Here is a 20,645-nt window from a genome sequence, read left to right as displayed (position 1 = left end):
TTTTGTCGTATAAAGCTTGAGTTCTTCAACATCTTTTCCATCATGATCGTGACCATTAGGGTACAGAAGAATCAATTACCATTTAAGAGAGTTGTTGTAGCCATAAATATATAGGAATGAAAGATTGTAAAGTATTACACCTTTACAAACCAAAAGCACATTCAACCAATTAAGCACTTCCAGAAAAGATGCTTAAAAAATGACTTTCAAGGAAAAACAACGATCACTTAATAAATGAAAAAACTAGCAATTATTTCTAAGATTATCCAATCAAACATCAGAAGGATGAGGCAGTTTGGTATATAATCGTGCCAAATGAGGCACCAAATCTGTAAGAGATTAACACAGAGAAGTGCATCGTAGATTGTAAGAGATGTGATGAGCGATAGAAAGAGACAAAATATAGCTGATAAAACCAACCACATCGACTTCATATCCACACCAGCATAACAAAGAACATAAAAATATCCGTGAACATTAGGTTTCATAAAGGACAACAACCAACATGGAAACACAAAAACTAATCTTTTATGGACGGACAACCAAAACAATAATGAATATGTAGCCAATTATAAAACAGCCTAATAAAAAATTAACCCAATTGGTTGATGTATGTGATAAAAATATTCACAAAGAACAACACATAGACTAAGCACTTTCAAATAAGAAAAGGGTAATCAGGTTTCCTTTCATCTTTTGAGGGTCGGGAGGGATGAAGAAAATAGAGAAAAAAAAATTGTATAGAGCACTTCCCTGATTCCCCCCCTAGTTCCTCTATAAAGCATTACAAGGTATCCAATTTCATGCATGGATGGAAGGATAGTGGCAGAATACTAGATTGTTATCCCAATCAATGGTGGCCACAATTTGACTTTCTAAACTACTCAAAGAAAATTATACCTCATGACAAAACAACTAATTCAAAAGAAATTCTAGAGCATTGTGGGAAAAGATTTTGTAATGATAAAGATAAGATTATATGTTAGAAGAAGAAGAAAATGAACATAAAAATCAGGATCCTTCTCCTTTCATAATAAGATGTGGACCATTATTTACACTCAATACCTCAGAAAAGAAAAGGAAGTAGGTGATGAAGTATTACTAAGATGCCATTATTAGAATTATCAACACAATCTCAATGAAAGCAGATAAAACTTGATGTCCTGCACCTCCCAGTTAAATAACAACAGTTATTAGAATATAAACTTAAAAGGGTGACATTGAGAAAATACCTCAATCCCATAGATTGGAAATGAGTGTATGATGAAACATACATCGAGTAGTTGATGCCTATCATAATTGCATAGGTTGCGGAAGAGATCACTCAATACAAAACGAATGGCTACTAAAGAAACGTATTGTAAGCCCATAACAAAATTTTTATTTCAATTAACTCCAATAAAAGTTTATTCAAAAAAGGGCATAAAAAAAAAAACAAATCAAGGACATGATCACTCACAATGAAAAAAAATATTATTGTCAGGTTCGTTATCTCCAATTGTAGAAGACACTTGTAAGAGAAATAACAGGGTAGCTCATTTGAAATGGATCAAGCAAAAGTCAAATAAATTGATGAAACAAAGAAAGCACAAAAGAAAACTAATAGATTAACCAAGATCCAAAAACTTCCTGAAAACAAGGAACTGCAACAAAGAAATGCATCCCACATCCTCGTCTTGATCCTCGCTCCCCCACTTTTAACTCCCATAAGGTGCTCTTTTCAGCCTCTCAACATCTTTGAACATGTAACTCTCTATCTATACAATGTTAACATTTCCAGAATTTCATGATTTCAAAAGGATTACACACAAACACATGTATGATGACAAAGTGATGATATATATATTAAATGACCATACTTTTAATAAATGACAGATTTATGGAACTACCATGCTTTCTCGACATGAATCTTGGTGCGCCAAATTACATGATAGACAATTTCTTACAGAAGATGCAGGAATTACAGCATGAGTCTGGTGTCCCCACCAATAATGCAATTCATATCTATTGTTACCAAACCATAAAATGCACAGTGCAGATAATGAGTTTATCATGGTCTTGAAAGGTTAATATTCACTTAAGAAAAAAAAATTATAGGCACTTCAATCATGTTTGGCAAAGACATCCAAATATTGTGTTCATAAGATGATTTATGAGATTTTGATCCATAATCACATTCTAGTTGTAGTCCCATTGAAGTGTAAACTTGGGTGGTGATATTTGCAAATAGTCTAGTTCATCATATGTGCATGAACTTTCCTCTCCTATGATATCTAAAGTAACTGGTGGCTAAAATCACTCTCTCTCCTTGGATAACTTTCTATGTTCCCTCTCAACTTGCAATTAATAAAATATAACTAAAATAAAGTATAGAGTCAAAACACAATAACCTAAAAGAACAAGGACATAAGATAAACAAATTGAAACTTGATGGATGAAATAAAACTTCTGTGCCATTTGTGAATACATCCCAAATTCATATAATAAATGTCAAAAGACTAAAGCATACATGTCTATTTTTAATGAGAGAAATCATAGGAGCCGTCACGACCTGAGATGAGAGAGAAGCAATTAGAACTAGTACCAAAGTAAAACTATTGCAACATGAGTCGATTGTCAAAGTGGACAAACATATTCTAACTAGATCACATACATTGTGAAGAAGCTCCAGTGCTTTCTGAAAATGCTTTTGTCCAATACATATCATCCACCTGTCATGATGTCAAATGTCAGATGCATTCAAAAAAATTCCTCGTCTAAATACAAGAGATGACAAATTGGTTGCAAGATGCTTAAATGATTTGTATCTAGGTGAGGTAAAGGTTATGTCACCATCAAAAGCAGGAAACTCCAATGTGTTTTCATGTGCAATTGTTTGCGATGCTTGTTTACATGATTTCAACTCACAGGTTTTGGACTTATACAGCAAGCCCATTAAAGTCTCCTCCATATATCCCAATTCTTTTGAGTTGCCCCTTTTTATTTATCATGGTTAATTCCAAATAATTTCTCTAGATTGTAAGTGTTGTTTTGTTGTCATCATTTACTTCTTACAAAGTTGAGAAATGTTCTTTCTATGGGGCATCATGAGGAAATCCATTGTCAATAACTTCTTGGAATCTTGTGGTTGAATATTACTAAGCAGGTGGATGGGTAGAAAGTTCTTTTCTTAAATAAATTCTATTTCTTTCTATAATTGCTCAAAATTCATTCTGAACATAAATTAACAAAATACCTATGTTTTCTTGAATGATTCTGCTGAAGATGCCCCATTAAATTATGTCTTGAACAAAGTGTTGGCATCTTGAAGCTGAAAACTACTACCATACATAAATTAACTAGAAATGCAGACACAAACAAGACTGTCATATAATACCAAATTCAAATCTCTGATGTGAACTAACCCCAAACTATAAAAGCTGGAAAGAAACATTAAGCATTCTTAAAAATGGCCTGGAGGAAAAGATACCAGAATATGTGAAGCACTTGAACCAGAGTTCAAACAAACATCATATGATGAAAAATGAGCCCATTCACTCAGTTTAAACATCCACCTGTCAAAATATAAACTTAATCACCCATCTCAACCGAGACATAAAGCAATGCAACCATCAAAATAGGAGAGACCACAGAAGAAGACAATTCATAAAGTTGACATTGAGGAAGTTCACACCCATAAGAAGCCTGTTTATCAGTAAGAAATCCACCTGTCATAACTTGATTTCCTGTTCCCTCGTCAAAACAAAGACTCAAATGGACCAGGGTATTTAGCTTATCAGAAACTTCAAGAATCTCACCACAAACAGGGCAGCAATTTATAAGAGGTTCACTGCAATACAGGAAATGCATTAAGAGATGTACCAGGAAAGTAACTTGCATCTTACTTGAAAGGTCAGGATCAAGAAAACTGCATATTTCTAGCATTCTCAACATATGGTATTGGGGAATAGACATTGGGATGAGAAGAGTTGGGAATAAAATGGCAAATATTTGCAAGCAAGCTGAAGCACACAGCCAAACTCAACTCCTCATTTCTGTCTTTTTTTTTTTATTGGGTGTTTTGGGGGCATTGGTAGTAGAAACAGACACAACAAAATCACAGGAGATGGTCCAAAAAAGAAGGGGAGGGGAAAAAATGATCTTGGAACCTGCAGCAAGCTATACAAGAAGCATCTTTTATGCACATAGGTACCAGAATATAATACATTCATAATTCAAGCTTACTGCCATTAAATATAGAGGATTGTTACTTTTCTTGTTGAAAGGCAAGAAGTTCAGCCAACTCATCCATGCTTACAGCATCATCTCCATTCTTGTCAGCCGCTTTAAAAAGCTCCTCTTTCTAGTAAACAGGTAAAATAATTCCAAGTCAAGAATACAAGAATGATCTGCTCTCTTCTCTTCCCTGACCAGAAAAATCTTCATCACAATATCTTTCATTTTCTACCACCACTAGGATTTTAAATACAGAGAAGTGCAAGGGGAGAAAAAAAATGCAATGAGCAGAAATACATAAGGGTAAAGTGTCTCCCTAAAGTAAAACACGCACACCCCTCCACTTGTCCAAAGGCATGCAGACTCGATCAAAAGGTCTCCTCGACCAACATGCTTTCTCTTGCAAAGTAGGATCCCAATCAAACCCACCAAGGACAAGTCTGTCTTCTAAGCACCAGACCCTTCCTTCTCTTGCCACTAGCAATGTTTCCTTGACCTGAGTAAGTGCTTCAGTTAAAACTCATTCATAAATGAAAGCGGGTCTCGACAAATAATACTCAAAACAAATCCTTCAACTCCCTAGAATAAAAATTTTCAATCTTCTCCAAAATTTCCTTCTGCTATCAGATTCCTTTAAACACTTCAAACTTTTACCTTCGCCTTGACAGGCTTGATGCTTCAGCTTTTTTATCAAACAATTTACATGCATCTTCATCAAACAAACCAGCACAATGCTTCATTGCACACTTATTCCACTCACTCATTTATACAATCTAGGAAGGATTTTAGCAGCGCGGAATCTCAAAGGGCAAGGGACTCAAAGCCCATTTCTTTTAAAAGTCTAGGTTGTTACATTCCCCACCCACCCCCACCACAAGAATCTTGTGTCGATGAAGCTTGCCCCTATCAAAGAAAGTCATTGTGCACTAGCCCCTTGTAAGCAAGCATAGATTTTTGTATTGTGGTCTCTGGTTGGTGTGCTCAGAAAAGACATTAGACAGAGCATGAAAAGAACCTCTTCAACAAGGTTCTGAAAGGTATCCTCCCAATCATGCAGAACAAATGTCTATCAATCCTAGAAGCTACAGCAAGCCTACCAGAAAGAGACCAGTGAATCCAGCAGCACAACATGGAACATCCCTGGGATTATGATGCAAAATGTAATGAAACCATCAGTGATAAAATCTTCCCAGCTTTTCACTTGGTATATAAACTACATTGAAATTTCCCCACACAGAACTTATAATCTCAAGTTTATGTTAGCAAAAAAAACTTCTATGAACTTGAGTTCCATCCCTAAAACTAGTAGAAGAAGCTTCCCCTGTTACTTGGCTATATATAGATATTTTAAGTTGGTGATTTAGTGAAGGACTTTGAATGTCATAACAAGTAAATGAAACATGATTTTTCTTTCAATTGCATGGTATATTTTGTTCATTTAGCTGTGTCATGCAATTATTGACTTTTGAATTCATTGGATAGCTGATTTCTTAGAATGAAAGGAATCTCAAATGAATTTTGAGAGAGAGAAAATGAAGGATACCTTTCATGAAATACATTGCAATCAAGCACTAATTGCATGATAGATGTTTTCCATACAACTCCTAAACTTTCCCCTTTTCTCATCACTTACAACCACGGAATTTCCTTTTGCAATGCTATCAACTAGTAACTTAGTTTAACTTAGAATTCTCTCCAATAATTTACTGAATTTTCTTTGTCTAGCACTTGGCAGGATAAAAACAGAGATGCTTTTAGCATATATGCTAATGGTTTTATAATTGCAATAAATGCAAAACTCAACATCATCACACGCCCAGAAATTACACATATGTTAGCGAGCAGTAATTCAATGATCTTGTTGTTTACCTGTGTCAGAAGTTCAAGTAGTTCAAGTAGATCAATCTCACAAGAGAAAAGATACTAGCTCTATTCATCAGACAAACACAAATTATTAAGTTTCTAGTTTGTGAAATTAATTGCTAAATTAAATTACATAATGAAACAGTCAATTAGAAAGCAGACACAACAAATTATTAACTGAACATCAGCAGAACAAAAGCAAAGCAGCTTAGCATAATGGAAGTAACAGCGGGTACAGAAGGTCAAAAGCAACTCACTCACCCATAATAACATTAGAGAAAAAAGTCCTGATCCTATATGCCCTCTATGTCAGAATGCTGGGCAAGCTGTGAACGAGAGATCGTCTCCGATTTCTCTCCCCTAATCCTATATGCCCTCTATGTCAGAATGATGATGAGTCTCATGCTCACCTCTTCTTCAATTGTGACTGGTCGTCTTCTCTTTTGAGAAAGACCAGACTCTGGCTCAAGATTCATCACAATATGCGTTCCTTAAGCAGAGCTACCCAGGTTTTACAACACACCAAAAAAGGGCTACAACCAAAAATGAGAAGAGTATCTCTTGCTGTTCTTGTGTATTTGATCTGGGAGGAAAGAAACAGGAGAATTTTTGACAACATTGGCAAATCGGTTGAGGCTGTTTTCAGAAAATTTCAGATTCTATTTTACACTATATTGTATTTTCAAGAAAAAAATCCCTTGGCTTACAATGTTGCATTCTGATTGGATTGGTTGTGGTAGTTTAATGTGAATGCATGTTTATCTTGCCCCTGCATGGTCTATCCTCTGTTGGCTTCGCGTAGTTAGCTGGTCCTTATTTCATGGGGGGGTTTTGATGGGCCCTTGGGGCTGAGTTCTTTGCTGCTGTGGTTTGTTGAATTATGATGACTACATGTTGTTGACTTGGTTCGGCATGGGAGAGGAGCAGCTGGATGTTTTTGTTGGATTTCGGCTGCTTGTTTTGGCTCTACTGGCAGTAGATTGACTAGCCTGGCAGTACATTGGATTGGCTGGTTAAGTCCCTCAAGTTTGTTCTATGTGTGGCTACTTCTGGCCTTAGGGATGTTTGTTTTATGTTTCTTTTCAATGGGAGCATGTTCCCATTTTAGTTTTAGGATACTGGTTACCCTCATCTCTGTATATACATTTTCTGTTTGCTACTTTTGTGGCTTTGTTACCTTTGATCTTAATATATTCTTACATTTGATCAAAAAAAATAAATAGAGAAAAAAGTCTTGTGGCTGATCAACCTCAAAAATATCATCCTCTAGAATGGAAAGACCAGTTTTATAGCACTTAGCCAACAAACAAAGTTGAAGAAAATCTGGACGCAAAGTGGTCAAATGTTCAGAGGAAGAGCGTAGTCTTTTCACAACTTCCAGCAAAGGGGCCACACCACGCATTGGTACTTCAAGCATCAAAACTTGGTCTTTGAATCTCTTACTAACAGCTATGACTGCCAACACAAAAATATTAGTTAGCATCAACTAAGTAAATAGAAAAACAACATTCTAATCACACACATTTTTAATTTAATCGAGGGTAAACAAAAATAAAATACACTTTTCCGACGCCAAACAAATCTAGTCTGCAACACAACAAGTGAGAAACCTGAAAAGGATGAAAACCAGTCTTCTCGCTTGCTCATTGGTAACTGGCCCATAAGTGCATGCCTCTCTGCCACCCATTCACCACCACTTATAAATAAGTAAATAAATACATATACAATTATATATAAAATAAAAATAAAAAACCACAAAAGTAACTCATTCTCTAAACCCAAATCAACATAATACCCATACCCTTCTTCTTCTTCTTCTGATTTCAAAACTTGGTCTTTCTTAAATTTCAACAACCATCCATTTCTAACACAATGAACCCTAAACTTCCAGAACTTCTTTTTTCTTCTTTTTAACAATAAAACTATCTCATAACAATAATAATAATTTAACTAGCTAAACATATCACAGCGAACGTTTTTTTTAAAAGAAAAAAATAAAGAATAATGTTGCGACTCACAAAAATTAAAGATTACCTGTTCAAGAAAAGCCAAAAGCCGAGTCGACTCATTGTGTAGCACTTCATCTGCTTTCTTCAAGTGAATACCCATACCCTTCTTCTTCTTCTTCTTCTGATTTCAAAACTCGATCTTTCTTAAATTTCAACAACCATCCATTTCTAACACAATGAACCCTAAACTTCCAAAATTTCTTTCTTCTTCTTTTTAACAGTAAAACTATCTCATAACAACAATAATAATTTAACTAGCTAAACATGTCACAATGAACGTTTTTTTTTTAAGAAAAAATAAAGAATAATGCTGCGACTCACAAAAATTAAAGATTACCGAGTGAGTGAAGAGTCGCGTCGAGCTGTTCAAGAAAAGCCAAAAGCCGAGTCGACTCATTGTGTAGCACTTCATCTGCTTTCTTTAAGTGAATCGATAACAAACCTAAATCCACCACGTTGCTTTGTCTCCGCCATGGAACTCCATTGTTGTTGCAGAATTTAACAGGCAAAGAAAAGAAAAGAGGAACTTGAAAGATGAAGGAATTTTTTTTCGTGTACTGTAAATCAAAATCAATGAAGTGGACGTGTAACAGACAGGTTTTTTAACATTACTCTTTTACTGGGAAAAGGATTGTGATATCGATTTGATTTTTCTACGGATAGTTTTCTTTTTTATTTCTCGATTACTCATATAATTACCGTGAATCTAATACTCATATTATTATAATATCTGATAAAAATATTTTTATTTTAATATAAAAAAATTCCTCTTTTTATGTCATTTTGAAGGAAAAAATTTTAATCGTAATTATTAAATTTAATTTAAGATTCATGTCGATGATCAATAAATCAATCTAAATTTGTTATAAAATAATATTATTTTGATAAAAAATTAAAAATAAAAATCCTTGAAATTTATAATATTAGATCTCATTTTAGTTTGATTGGTCAATACTCATTAAAATTTAAAATAAAACATGTATATATTAGATTTTGAACTGATTTTCTAGATCATATTATGTTTAGTAATTATAATTTTGAATAAGAGATTACTCTGGTAATGTCATGAGAATTTATTTGTTATAAGGATTGAATTGATGATTGGAGTTTTTTCATAAAATATTTAATTTTTAATAATATGTATATTAATTCTTTAAAGAAAATTAACAGATAAATTATTATAGTTTAATTTAAACAATTGATTTCCAGGGAAAACTTTTCTTGAAAAACTTATCAGGTATGGATGATTATTGAACTAATACGGTATTGTTTATCTTAGAATTTACTATCATGTTTTTTATGAAACAATTCGAGAACATCATAATTCTCGTTCACTTTCTTATTGAATATTGTGGCAGAAATACCAGTGGTGTTGGTTTTTACTAAATATCATCATCACAATTTTTTTTTTGTTATTGATATCGACAACCATGATGCCCCCTAACATTTCAAGATGACTTAATCTATACACGAAGGAGATGATTCTAGATTGTTGTCGTGCACCATTACTGGTGGAGTTAATTTTTTTAATAAAAATTATTATAGATAATTAAAAATTTTGACAATTAAGTTAAGTTTTGATTCATTTAATATCACAATAAAAAATGAGGTAACAACAAAAAATAAATAAATAAAAATATTACTCTAGAGAAAGCTGGGCTATCACATGAAATTAATGACCTAAACATGAGATATGTCAAGATTACGTGTCTATCATGTGTCCTATATCATTAGGTCAGGATAATTCAATATAAAACAAAATTAATGATAAATAAAAACAAAACTATAAAAATTAAGAGATAAATATAGATCAAGATATTTAATAGCATAACACGAGACTTTTTATCTAATTGTGTTTAATGAATTTATTTATTAAAATCATTATGTATTATAAAAATAAATTTAATTTATATGAAATATATATAAAAAAATTAAAGATGAATCATATTAAGTTCATGAAAAAATTAAAGACACTCAATGTAATTAAAAAAATAATTACGATTTATAAAAAGGCTAAATAAGCTACAAACTAACATAAGAGGGGTATTAATTTATAAACAAACTTAAAAATATTTTATAAAAAGATATAAAAAAAAAGGTATTAGTTGATAAAAAACAAAGAAAAACATCAAAAAAGAAAAATCTCAGGCGCATAGGCCTTGAAGCCCAAGCCAGCACACCTAGGCCTACTATTTTTTTCTGGTCATCTATTCTATTTTTTTTTTCAAAAAAAAAGAATTCATAAATGACACGTTGCTTGTTGTGATAGACGACGTGTTGTCTATTAGCCCCAAATCCAACAACTATTTTGATGCATGAAAATTTGGGTTTGTTTTTTTTTAAAAAAAAAAAACTCGTTTTTCAACCACAAAACACCATTAAAACACAAAGAAACTAACCTATCAACCTAATGAACAAAAAAAAGGTCTAAGCCACTAAAACAAATTGGAAAAAATATTGCATCCTTGACCTAAATCTAGTTTTTTAGGTTATAATGAGGCTTAAAACAACTATTATAAGACTTTCCTTACCTTGTGAAACTTGTTAGCACCAATTTTAATATTTTTTTTGTGGTTGAGGTCATTGCTAATGAAGAGATCTCTCTCTCTTCCAGAATCTGACAACTCCTATCTCCCTTCCCATGAAAAAATTACTGAAAAAAAAAAGAAAATAATTTTTGGTATCAAGATGTTTTTTAAAAAAAATTAAAGGGACACCTTATAGCAAAAAATGATTTAGGAGGTAAAATGTACTTTTCAAACAAATTTAAGAATTTATATATATATTTTAAATCAATTTGGTTTGATTTAGTTAGTTTCATATAAAATCAAAATTTATCCAAAAATTTTTTTTTTCTAATAGATTAATCTAATTTTTTTTCTCGGTTTTTCTAATTTTTTTTTTATTTTTTTAGTTTAATTAGTTTTTTTAGGTTTTTTTACTACCTCTGAATGGCACCAATATAATTACTTAAAAATATTTGGGTGAAACGTAAAAAGACCATCCCGAGATTTAAAATGAACTACTATATATATATATATATATGTTCTTGAAGTCCCAACTTATTACCATCAAATGAAACATTTGGCTGATGTGAGTTCGCTAGTATTAATTTTAACTCTTTTGTGCTTTAAAGCTTTTGAAATTTTTATATTGAAAAATCCAAACTCAAATTTGAGTTAAAATGTGGATTTTAACTAGATAAATGAGATTTTTGCGATGTAGAGTTTAATGTTCTTTTAAAGCCACTGGTGCATAACATTATTAAAATATAAAAACAAAGTTCAAAATATTTTTATGAGACCCAATTTACTTATTATCATAACATTATTTAAATAAAACAACTTTCATTGAATGTTTTTTTATGTAAAGACTACTTAAAGACAATTCATAGATCCCAAAACTAGTAACTGGGGGCTAAAATTAAGGTTGTCATAAATGTTTTTATGACACGACACGGAACATATAATATAAACTCGAATCGTAAAATCATAAAATCATAAGTAAAAAATTTTAACTAAAAATCATAAAATCACAAGTAAAATATTTTAACTAAAATCGCAAGTAAAATATTTTAACTAAATTGCAAGATCCAGTCAAGTAGTAAATAATAATATATCACAATTAAAATAAAAATAAAATAAACAATACCAATATCCAAACACCTTAAAATACATAATTCAAATAAAAATTCATTAAATTCTTATCAACATCTAAATAAAAATACTCGAAATGTCCAAACACCTTTCGAGTGCAAGCTAAATGTTGCTTGAAACGGCAAATGCCTCCACTGATAATTTTTTGACAATACTTACATGAACTTTTCTTGAATTATTATCAACATCTATACCATATTGCCATCCAACATCAAGTCTATTGCCACCGATAGTTTTTTTAGATGCCATGTATCCTGCAGTTCAAGAATCAATATATACAATTATGCATTAATAAAAATATTAGACAGAATAGGAACACAGAGAAATCAAGACAATATCATTTAGAAAAACATCATGGTATATTTACCAATTGTTCCAACTAGGAAAGATACAACACACACATAAACAAAGCATTAAGGATATGAAAAATGCATATTGACCACCAAGTATAACTGGAATTGGCAACTCCTACATGGTATAAAACGTGAAACTTACCCACAATTCATCATGATCCCAGAAAAACTAACTGAAACTAACATAAGAAAATTGCAACAGATACTCTCTAGACCATTTTATAAAGCACAAAATTATATATTAGGTGCTCTTCAGAAGTCCCTCTGGGGGTACTATTTTCCTCTCCTTCCTTCATGGAAAGTCTTGATCTTTTTGGAAAACAGAAATACTAGCCTTAAAAATCAATAGTCTAGTAAACAAAGTGAGGTCGATAACACGCCTACAACAACTGTGTGTATGAGATAGATGACTACACAAATATTCAGCAAATTTACCCCTAATTTATAACCAAATTAGGCAACAACAAGCACATATTTAATAAAAGAAGTATTTTTTCATTTAAAAAAAGAAGAAGAAAGTTCAGTTAATTAATAAAAGAAAGTTCTTTTAGCCATAGAAATCACAACCAAAAGAACCCATTAACAAAAGAAAACTCAAAACCCATTTTTGTGAGCAGCAAAGAAGAATTGAAACATATGAAGAAGCAACCAAGCATGACATAACTGAAGATCAATAGTAAAACAGTAGCTAAGTAAGATGGGGAGAAAATGTTGACTAATTTTTTAAGTAGAAGCAAAAGAAACCAAGGGCTTTTCACAAGGAGCCAATGTTTATACTTGGTTGGCAAAGATCAAAACTCATAAACTCATAAAAAAAACCAACATTAAAAATAGCAGAAACATGGGTGTCTTGGGTTTGTAAAATGCTTGGTATAAACATGATGGAAGAAAAGAGACAGTGCTGAAGATATGTCAACACATCCAAGTATAAAAACATGGGCAGAAATAGAGTCCTGCCTAAAGATGACTTTGAAAGAAGAGAAAAATAAACTGGTAGCTGAAAAAACAATCTAGAGCCATGAAAAAACAAACTGTTGGCCACTAGTGATTTTGGGGTTCTTGCAGATTTGGATTGGGGAAAAGGGGAAAGGGTAAAGCAGAAAAGGAGAATGAAGACGTTGACAAGGGAAAGGGTAAAGCAGAAGGGTAGTTCATAAGTTGTTTTTCATTTCAGCAGAAATCGTGAAATCGAACTAATTTTCATATTTTTTATGAGTTGACCTGATTTTATACGAGTTTGACCGATTTTACCAATTTTCGAGTTTGTTATTATAGGCAAACTAGGTTATAAAAAGAACCAAATCACAATTCATATTATGATCATGCACTAGACATCTCAAAAGATTGCCTAAACTCTTATTAACCACCTAAGTTTGACCATCAGTTCTAGACATCTCAAAAGATTGCCTAAACTCTTATTAACCACCTCAGTTTGACCATCAGTTTGGAGGTGGTGGGCGCTAGAAAATTTCAACTTAGTTCTCATCATATGACAAAGTGTCTTCCAAAAATAACTCATAAACCTAACATCACTACTCAAGACTATGGTTTGGGGAATGTCATACAACTTGACAATCTTGTGAAAATAGATTTTCGTAACTCTAAAAGCATCTGTGGTCTTAGTGCAAAGGATAAAATAGGCCATCTTAGAGAAGTGATGGACAACCATAAAGATAGAATCATTCTTCTTTGCAGTACATGAAAGCCCAAGCACATAATTCATACTTCTTACCAAGAGCAAATGGGAATAGGCAAAAAAGTGTAAAGACTAGTGTTCTATTTTCTATGCTTAGCTAGTTGACATGTTCGATATTGACCTACCAACTTAGCTACATCTTTTTTGAAGCCAGACCAAAAGAATTGAAGTTACACCTTTTCAATGGTTTTATTTCTTCCAAAGTGTCTTGAAAAACCTCCAACATAAATCCCCACATCAAAAAATCATGCATTGATGTCTCTAGGATACAAAGCTTATTATCTCGAAACAAATACCTTTCCTAGCGGTAATAACCATATACAACAGAGTTACTCTCATCTCTCATTGTCATTCTCTCAATGTCATGTATATTTCTCCAAATTCTGGACAAGATTCATCCTTCTCTTTGAGTCTCTCAAATTCAATATCTTCAACACTCATTACGGATAACAGGGTTACGCGTATCAAGGCATCTACCACCATATTTTCTATTCCAGAATTATATTTCAATACAAATAAATAGGCTTACAAATACTCAAACCAATGATCATGCCTATGGTTGAGCTTCTTTTGAGAGTTGAGATTGCGAAGGGCCTAATGGTCAGAGTAAAGAACAAACTCTTGTGATAGCAAATAATGATGCCAATAATGCAAGGTCTGAACTACCACATAAAGTTCTTTATCATAGTTGAGTACTTTGATTTGGCCTCGTTAAGTTTCTCACCAAAATAACCTATAAGGTGGCGTTCCTAGCTATGTACTCCACTTATACCAACTCCTAAGGCATCACATTCTACTTCAAACACCTAGTAAAGTTGGGAAGCCAAATTACTAGGGTCTCCATCATCTTCTTTTTAACCTTCACAAATGTCTTACTATCTCTTTTACTCCATTAAAACTCATTATTTTAAACAATTTAGGATAGAGACATGACAGAGCTAAATCCCTTAATGAAACGATAAAAAATAGTCACAAGCTTAAGAAAACTACGAATCACATGAATATTCTTAGGCTCAGGCCAATCTACAATTGCTTAGATTTTTTAGGGATTAACAAAGATTCCCTCACACGACACCATAAACCTTAAGAAAACCACTTGATCCATGAAGAAAGAATATTTTTTTGACATTGACAAACTTTTCTTATGATAGTACAAACTTGAATGAGGTGATCTAAATGCTTCATTGGTTTTGCTATAAATAAGGATATCATCAAAATACAACACTAAGAATTTTCTTATAAAAAGCCTAAGCACCTATGTCATTAACCTCATAAAAGTACTTGGTGCATGGGAAAAGCCAAAAAGCATGACTAATCACTCATATAATTTATCTTTAATCTTAAATTTAGTTTTCCATTAATCTCCTAGATGACTTCTAATATGATGATACTCACTTTTTAGGTCAATCTTAGAAAAAAAATTTAGGCTTTGGCCATCACATCTAACATGGCATCCAATCGAGGAATGGAAAAACAATACTCAATTGTAAACTTGTTGATAACTTGACTATCCACACACATTCTCCATGATTCATCTTTCTTAGGTGTTAAAATGGCATATACTGCATAAGAGAGGGAAGACAAATGGCTGTTATGATTATCATGGTAGTGGCTGAGGGAATAGCATGTCTAGGGTTTAGGGATGAATGGGTCTATGTTAGAAGATGAATAATTTTTTTTTCCAATCTAGATCAACTATTAATGATTCTACACAATTTCTAGTTTTAGAAATAGTGTTGAATTTTGAGAATTTTCACAAGCATTAAGAGAACGATTAACTGTAAAAACAATTAAAAGCCTATACTCTAATACCAAAGTTGATATAAGACAATAATCTAAAGAAAGATAAAAGTAGAGAAAGAAAGAAAGAAGCCAGGAATTAAAAGTAGGGAAAGAAAAGCTAGGAAGAAGGAGAATTCAAAGGAGGAATAGTCAAATAAAAAATTATCTTACAAAAATAAAAAATATAGCATAACCCTAAAACATCACTATTAAGCTCAGTCCATCAATTAAAATTGTTTAACATAAATAACACAAATAAAACAAAAACAATGAAATCGACCTAAATGGGCTTAATCTCCCAACCAAAAAGTAAAATTAAGATTGCGATCAAATTCTGCAAATAGCACGTCATTAAGTGATCTCCGTCTAATTTATGTAGTGTCATTGAATAATGTTAAACACTAATTTTTTGAATAAAACACAAATAAAAATAAAAAATAAAATTTTTTATTTTACTGGCCGGACTCGGTTCAATGCATTTGGCTTTGAACCAGACCGGGTCTGACTGGAACAATGGAGGGTGACTCCATTGTTCATGTGAACTGTGGAGAGTGCATCACTCTCCACATAAGCAGTTCAGTGTTGCTTTCTCTTGCCATGCGTTACAAGTGAATAGTGGAGAGTGATGCACTCTCTACAGAAGCAGCTCAGCACTGCTTTCTCTCGCCCTGAGTTACAAACGTAGATTTCAATGGGCTCCATAAGCAGTAAACTGTGTTTTTTTCATTACCAAACATATTGCTCCTGCGTTTTAAGCAAAACACAGAAGCAACCTCCTAAACAAATGGTATCTAAAATAAACTAGATGAAGTGGTATTTCTAGTATGTAAAATTATGCTAAACTGTTGATTGAATGATGAGCTTGATGAGAGAAAAATCTCATAGAAGTCCAATGAGCCTTCTGTATTAAAAAGAAGAATCTTGTCTGGTTGCTGGTTTGAGATTCTGACTGATCATATGGGATTTAATGAACTAGATGGTAAAATGTTGGATTATACGCACCAGTTTTCCATTGTTTGTGATTGGAGCATAAGAAGAATTACTCTTCTAAGCTGCCTGTGTAGGTGTAAAACAAGGATAACCGTTGACAAGAACATGCTAAGTTAAGTGTTTTTAATTTGAAAGTTTTACGGGGAAAGCTCCGAAACTGATATAAAAGTGGAAGCTCTAATACTGCTTATTAACCTCTACCTCCCCCGAAACTAGTGGTAGAATACAGTGCACTGCAAGAATAGGGAACTCAAAACGGTGCAAAGTGGGGATTATTTAAACTAATACACCTTTATATATTTCATATGGAACGATATTTTAAGGGAAACCCATTTCGTTATATAACACTTTATGTTACATGACATCTTTATTTAAAACAGTGTCCGCATAACAGTAGAGTCAATGCATGAAAAATCCGAGGGATATGTCAAAATAGGTGGGCTTAACTCAACTTTAGACCCTGTTTGTTTTTGCATTTTAAAAACGTTTTTAAAAAAAAATGAAAATTTTGTTATTTTTTTCTTGCTTCAAATTAATGTTTTTTGTGTGTTTTTATATTATTTTGATGTGCTGATGTCAAAAATAATTTTTTTAAAAATAAACAATATTATTAATCCCCTGTCACGACGTGATTTGGTTTATTATTGTGTCGTTGACCCACGCTACATGGTTGGTAAGCTTAATTTTTATAATATAAAAAAATATTCATGCGTTGTTAATGTTTTTGCCTGTAAAAAATTTTAAATCACTTAGAGGTTGATCCGATAAGATCTGGTTTACTTGGTGTGTTCAAAGATAATTTAGATAAATGATAAAAATATAGTTCGATTAAAAATATAAAAAAATTTGAGACAAAAATATATTGGATCTACCAGGGTTAACTCGAGTTAACTTGCCAAATCCATAACTTTAATTATGAGATCATGATAACCCAAAAAAAAATTGAATAAATTATAAAATCTAATTCCTAATTAACACAATGGTAAAGGATGAAATTAAAAAAAATAAAAATTGTTCATCCATATAACCGAATATCAATCCAAATTATACTAAGATAAAATTTTCAAATATGTATATCAACACCTCTCTTATTTCTACTCATTTGGTTATCTCATATTTGACAGGCTGTATCTTAATTTAATGATTGAGTCCCCTTTCCTTATGGCTAACCCATAGTATCCATTTAAAGCCCCACATATGTCTTTGACTTCCAATTCCATATATATATCATGTCCTTCAACTACCATAAATTTAGACTCACTCATATCATAGGCTTCCTAGCTCAAATACATTTTTAACGGGTCTTTTAAGGACCAATAAAGCCCCACTCACTTTTATGAACTCATTTCATTCATACCCATTTCCAACACAAGTTCACCTGCTAAGTTTCCCACTATGAGGTTGGTTTTCACACAATAAAACAATCACATGATAATTGACACGACTAAAAGATTGATGTCTTCTCTCAAGTGCAGGAGTGTCGAAGTAATAAATAACCCGGCAAGACCGGGGTCGAACCACGTGGAGGTTAATTGTATAAATTATAGACAACAATAATACAACAACAATAAAGAAGAAGAAGAAGAAGAAGAAGTTAATGAGAACTTTGAGATGGAAGATTAATGTAAGGATTAAACAATGATAAAAACAAATGTCAAGGTTAGAGGATCCACTAATGGTATTTCAAACAAGTATAGTATAAACTCTTATTATTCAACTAGAAACCACACACAAAGGAGGTTCTAATCGGATGACTTGTCATTAATAGCTCATTATAAATTGTTAACATGATCATATTAATTATCTTATTTAAGTAACACCAAACTTTTAAATATTGTCAGGAATTCATGATGTTAACTTATGTTAACAACAAATCAAGTTCCTTTCATAGCACAGGTGTAGGTAATACCATATAGTTGGGCTATGAGAGTGCCAGCATTTGTTGTACCAAGTGTTATACAATACAAATCTAGATTAATCATTTAACAAGCAAGGTATTAAGAATTAGTAAGATAAAAAGATAAGACATGTTAATATTAAACATTAAGGTCCATATTGAGTTTACACTATACTTATTCTTACACCATTAATGTAACCTTTTCACCTTGACATAATAAACTTAGCTAAACATAATGAAAGAGAGAAACATAAATAAACAAAATAAGATACAAGTTAACTAAAGTAAAGGAAATGAAATGAAAAGCATAAACAAGATATTAATGAAAGCAAAACTTAAGAATTACAAAAAAAATATAAAAAGAGAAATAAAGAGCATGATCTTGATCTGAATAACCAAGATGCCTAAATGCATGAAAAATACCTCCTTTTATAGGCCAAAATTTGGAACTATTGATTTGATGACTAATTATTGAGTGGGTGACCAACTCTTGACTTGGTGAAAATCCTTATCTTCTTGTCTGAATAAAACGTCATTGCTAGCATTAGAACTGGAACCAACTATACACATGAAAGTTATGGGAAATTGTCTTATCTTTCCATGAAAAACAATTGAGGTCATTTGGACTTCTAGAACTCGAGATATGGGTTGAACACTGAACAGTGTTTGGGCTGCAGGACAGATTCAGACTTCTCTGTTATTGCTATAATTTGGACTTGAAAACGACCTTTTTAAATCTTGGACTCCACATGAAAGTTGTAGGCCTATGTCTTACCGAATCTTTCCAAAAAATTGAGGTCATTTGGACATCTAAAACTCGAGATATGACCCAATTACCGAGTAGTGTTCCAATTTGGACTGCACTAACATCTCTTTTCTAAGTTTGGCCCTCTCTTTGTCCTTTCAATTTCAATACTTAAACTCATCAATTAATCCTTTTATTTATGTGATAGGCTGCATTTAAGATGAACATTTACCATAAATTAAAGGTATCTTATATTATTAGGTATGTTATTATAAAAACATGATTTAGTTAAGGAGTTATTGATACTTCAAGTGCAAAATGATGATTTAAAACCTTGATAAAAAAATACACTTTTAAGTACTAATCACACACCCCAACCAGCTTATTACTAGTCTCTAGTAATCAAAGCGTTAAAATAGAAAAACAATTTGCAATTTCCATAAAGCAAGGCATTCATCATTCAACTTTTATTAATCTATCCAGATAAACAAACTCTCATTAAATTCATATATCTGCTCTATACCTCTTAAACAAGATATTAATAAACCTTTCTTTTGTGCTCAAAATATCAACATATAGTTATGGGGCTTTACTTGGAAGAAAACAAAATTTTTGTTCTAATGTTTAAGGTTAACTTCCTTGGGTTAGGATTATTATCATTTTCTTCTTTTTTTTTTTTTTTTTTTAATATATATACATATAACTTAAAACACAATGCATCTTTAACCCATGTAACGAGCTTTCGACTAATGACTTCCAAACCAGTTGGTCTTAGGGCATTAGGTGTTAAGACACCCCTATAAGCTTAGTAACTCGGGTTGTAGATACTGATATATAGATAGTGCAATGTTTGATTCCCTTAAGCTTTTCTCCTTAACCCATGTAAATTCATTTTATTCTCTTGGCTATGGTTGTGACTAAATGTCTTTGATGGGGAGAAAATATACCTTCGATGATATTAAAGGGGTCTTGCTGAGCTCAAAGCATTCTGGTGGCAAATACCTAAAATTACAAAATAAGAAAACAAAATCAGAATTTTGCCCATATAGCTAAACTAGAGAAGATTTATCAAGAGAGTATGAGATAATTGTCTAGAACTTACTGCAAGTGCATTTACAACATCCAAAATAACAAGAAAATTATTAAAGTGAAATCCGAAAAACTTTAACAACAAAATCAATCTGTTGTTGCAAAAGTTCCAGATCAAAAAAATTATTAAAAAGTGAATGGCATGATAAAGGTACCATTCATCGTAATATGAGAACTTTTCCAAAGATCCACGATGAAGACTACTACTCCAGTGGTCCTATTTTTATACTCCACAAATAAGTAAACTCCTTTGGATTTGTTGCTACCATAAATTTTGACCCATGTTTTGATAAAAAAATTTTAAAATAATAAATAATTAATAATAATAATAAGGGTTTATATGTGGCGAT

General features: G+C 32.2%; 1 protein-coding gene and 3 long non-coding RNA genes across 5 annotated transcripts in view; all 4 read right to left on the bottom strand.

Moving 5' to 3' along the window:
- Nucleotides 1–20,645, bottom strand: part of LOC118058288 (uncharacterized) — an 82,374-nt gene that overhangs the window by 48,592 nt on the left and 13,137 nt on the right. The gene's annotated exons all lie outside the window — the stretch shown is intronic.
- LOC118058290 (uncharacterized) lies at nt 526–1,751 on the bottom strand. The gene is made up of 3 exons (XR_004689149.2): nt 1,460–1,751; nt 1,275–1,345; nt 526–1,163 (listed from the first exon to the last, which is right to left on the bottom strand). It is a non-coding gene; the product is annotated as an uncharacterized lncRNA (long non-coding RNA).
- On the bottom strand, nt 3,226–4,379 carry LOC118058287 (phosphatidylserine decarboxylase proenzyme 2). Of its 2 annotated transcripts, none has more exons than XM_035071003.2 (4): nt 4,251–4,379; nt 3,674–3,829; nt 3,470–3,554; nt 3,226–3,317 (listed from the first exon to the last, which is right to left on the bottom strand). In XM_035071003.2, exons 1-4 carry the CDS (start codon nt 4,289–4,291, stop codon nt 3,273–3,275), a joined length of 327 nt encoding a protein of 108 aa, XP_034926894.1. In that variant the 5' UTR covers nt 4,292–4,379; the 3' UTR covers nt 3,226–3,272. The 2 variants fall into 2 exon arrangements, with proteins under 2 accessions (XP_034926894.1, XP_073261879.1); XM_073405778.1 differs by having other exon boundaries at nt 3,263–3,310.
- Nucleotides 11,757–20,359, bottom strand: LOC140954864 (uncharacterized). The gene is made up of 3 exons (XR_012168479.1): nt 20,154–20,359; nt 18,885–18,981; nt 11,757–11,997 (listed from the first exon to the last, which is right to left on the bottom strand). It is a non-coding gene; the product is annotated as an uncharacterized lncRNA (long non-coding RNA).

Source organism: Populus alba, chromosome 17 (genome assembly GCF_005239225.2).
Source record: "Populus alba chromosome 17, ASM523922v2, whole genome shotgun sequence".
In the NCBI taxonomy this organism is placed as follows: domain Eukaryota; kingdom Viridiplantae; phylum Streptophyta; class Magnoliopsida; order Malpighiales; family Salicaceae; genus Populus; species Populus alba.
This window is presented reverse-complemented; position numbering and strand designations above follow the sequence as displayed.

Excerpts from the sequence above, each read along its gene's own strand:
- LOC118058287 (XM_035071003.2), bottom strand. The coding sequence starts at position 4,291 with ATGGATGAGTTGGCTGAACTTCTTGCCTTTCAACAAGAAAA. Across the intron at positions 3,830-4,250 it reads CTTGCCTTTCAACAAGAAAA|TGAACCTCTTATAAATTGCT; the intron begins GTAACAATCCTC and ends CCTGTATTGCAG. Across the intron at positions 3,318-3,469 it reads CAAGTGCTTCACATATTCTG|TTTTCAGCTTCAAGATGCCA; the intron begins GTATCTTTTCCT and ends GTATGGTAGTAG.